At 58.7% G+C, this 332-nt stretch overlaps 1 protein-coding gene across 1 annotated transcript in view; it reads left to right on the top strand.

The window, feature by feature from the left end:
• Nucleotides 1-92: 92 nt before the first annotated feature.
• Nucleotides 93-332, top strand: part of GTF2E2 (general transcription factor IIE, polypeptide 2, beta 34kDa) — a 15,804-nt gene continuing 15,564 nt past the window's right edge. The window contains exon 1 of the mRNA XM_010144590.1: nucleotides 93-258. Coding sequence (XP_010142892.1) covers nucleotides 96-258 — 163 coding nt within the window. The 5' untranslated portion in view covers nucleotides 93-95. The remainder of the gene's footprint in view (nucleotides 259-332) is intronic.

Below are 332 nucleotides of genomic sequence, written 5' to 3' on the forward strand. Positions count from 1 at the left end.
GATCCCGCCAGCCGCCGTACCCCAGCCCCGCTCTGGAGGGCCTCGCTGACTCCGGTCTCTCTCGCCCGTTTTCTCCCGGTTCTCACCGCAGAATTATGGATCCCAGCTTACTGAGGGAGCGAGAGCTCTTCAAAAAGCGTGCCCTCTCCACGCCGGCGGTAGAAAAACGCCCAGCGCCATCTTCCGACTCCTCCTCTTCCAAAAAAAAGAAAGCCAAGGTAGAACAGAGTGGCTCATCCAGCTCAAAACAAAACTCAGGTTGGTGCCAGTCCCCTGTTTGAGGGCGGGTTGGTGTTCTCCACCACCAGCCTGCGCTCTGTCACTATGCACCG

The sequence above is a fragment of the Buceros rhinoceros genome, unplaced genomic scaffold (assembly GCF_000710305.1).
Source record: "Buceros rhinoceros silvestris isolate BGI_N320 unplaced genomic scaffold, ASM71030v1 scaffold17861, whole genome shotgun sequence".
NCBI lineage: Eukaryota > Metazoa > Chordata > Aves > Bucerotiformes > Bucerotidae > Buceros > Buceros rhinoceros.